This window comes from Malania oleifera, chromosome 5 (genome assembly GCF_029873635.1).
Source record: "Malania oleifera isolate guangnan ecotype guangnan chromosome 5, ASM2987363v1, whole genome shotgun sequence".
Taxonomy (NCBI): Eukaryota; Viridiplantae; Streptophyta; class Magnoliopsida; order Santalales; family Ximeniaceae; genus Malania; species Malania oleifera.
Window position 1 is genome coordinate 97592346 of NC_080421.1, and position 2296 is coordinate 97594641.

The window sequence follows — 2296 nt, forward strand, 5'->3', positions numbered from 1 at the left end:
GTTGATCTCTAATCGGTTCGGTCGACCGAATGCTTTTATATATTCCAGTTCGGCCGACCGAACATATATTTTTAATGCATTTCGGTTTCAATTTCCTTATACATTCACTCTATCCATATAAGCATATATGTTTGTGCATGCATGTGGGTCCTAAAGTCATTTTAGGTCTCTTTTGATTATTACAGATTATTTTTCCTAATAACTATTATAGGCTCACATTACATAAAATGAATTTAAAGTATAATACAAATATAGTCTTTAAGGTCTTCACGTTCTACTTCATGTACCATCATTTTAATTTGTCAATTATATACTTCCACATATCCTTAGATAGCCATCAAATACAATAAATATTTGTCATTATTAAAATCGGGTGTGACCTATCAGGTCAACAAGAATGACCAAAAATTGCTTAATGAATAGTAGGTATTATAGATTAATTTTAAAATTTTAAGTGGTAAAAATAAAAAATAGAAAAAATAATTTATAAAATTGATCCAATTGTCGGCTCTATTTCGATGGCAGCAGCTCTATGAGATCGATCATAAAGAACATAAAAACAGATATGAAATTCAATATCTCCAGGTTTAATGGCGATGCTTGTCTCGGCGGTTCAAAAGCTTCTATTTGCGAATTTTTTCGGCTCTTAAGTTACGACTAGGGTTTCGAACAGGTGCAATTTCCTTCTCCAACTCAATCTACCGGATAATTGGAAAGAATTACTCTTCTTGGACTGTGATCATCGTCGCTTCGGCAATGTTTACTGTACCCTGCAAAAATCTGGTCCCAGTATGTAGGGTTTTGGGAGATTCAGCGACCCATTTCGATGTTCTTCCATTCCGTAGTTTGCTTGTTTGCAGATCTTTAACATTATCCTCGGTAGCTGTAGAAGATGCTCAAAAACACTCATTCACGTTGTCTTACCTTGTAAACTCATGTGGATTGTCCCCAGAAGATGCGGTCTCTGCATCCCAGAAAGTGTGCATTCGGAACCCAGATAGGGCAAACTCAATTCTCACTCTCTTCAGAAACCATGGGTTCACTCAAACCCAAATCTCTAAAGTCGTCAGGGGCCGCCCATCGATACTGGCAATTGATCCTGAGGGTACCCTATTACCTAAACTTCAATTTTTTCTTTCTATAGGGGTTTCAGGAACTGATCTAGCAAAGATTATATCTAGAGGTGTCTGTATCCTTTCTCTCAGCTTGGAGAACCAACTTATCCCCTACTATAATTTCCTCAAGAGTGAATTTCTACTCACTGATGAACAAGTTGTTCGAGTTTTGAAGCGAGCAAAAAGGAGTTTTCGTTCTGACTTTCGAAAATGCATTGCTCTCAATATCTCAGTTTTGAGAGAATTGGGAGTACCTCAATCTTTTGTTTTGCAGTTGGTGATTCGTGCTCCCAGTGTGCTGTTCTTTAGTCCCAACAAGTTCAATAAACTGGCCAAGGAGGTTATTGATAGGGGATTCAATGCTAATCCATCGATTTTCATCCGTGGAATGGCCATGTTTTTCATGATGAGTGAATCGACCCGGGAACGCAAATTTGAGGTTTATAGAAGGTGGGGTTGGTCTGAACATGAAATCCAATCTACTGCCAAAAGGTACCCAGCATGTGTGAATGTTTCTGAGAAGAAAATCATGTCTGTGATGGATTTCCTTGTGAATAAGATGGGTTGGCCATCTTCTGCTGTTGCAAAATATCCTTTGCTTTTGTGTTATAGTTTGGAGAATAGGATTGTCCCAAGGTGTTCAGTCGTCACAATTCTGCAGTTGAAGGGCTTTAAAAAGAAAGGTTTGTCCTTTGCCTCATTTTTGACCCACACTGCAAATGACTTTTGGGATGAGTTTGTGAGCAAGTATCGGAATGATGTTCCAGAGCTGTTGAATGTTTATCATGGGAAAATTGATCTTCATGAGCTAGGATATGGTTCTAAGGACATATGCCGAATAAGGCAGTTGTAGCTTTTCAAACTTTTCAAAAGCTGAAAATTAATCCTTAATTATCATTTTGCTGGTGTGAGATTTCAGTGCTTCATTACTTGGAACATTATGGTATATGCAAGAAATTATTTTTTTTTTTCTACCTTTATTTTTTATTTTTTATTGTGCATACTGTGACATGCACTTTAAGTTCAAGAACAATTACTTGAGGATGGCGAAATAAAGTAGGACTAGTACACTTTTTTTTTTTGGGAACCATATTTGGAGCCCAAAGCTCTTTCATCAAATTTGAGTTTGCAAGACTAAAACCTTTAATGCTATGTTTTAACATTTATTTCTATTCCCATGT

At 36.9% G+C, this 2296-nt stretch overlaps 1 protein-coding gene across 1 annotated transcript; it reads left to right on the top strand.

The window, feature by feature from the left end:
- Window positions 1-523: 523 nt before the first annotated feature.
- On the top strand, window positions 524-2012 carry LOC131154920 (uncharacterized). The gene has a single exon (XM_058107755.1). The coding sequence runs from the start codon at window positions 757-759 to the stop codon at window positions 1966-1968; it is 1212 nt and encodes a 403-aa protein (XP_057963738.1). The 5' UTR covers window positions 524-756; the 3' UTR covers window positions 1969-2012.
- The last annotated feature ends 284 nt before the right edge of the window (window positions 2013-2296 follow it).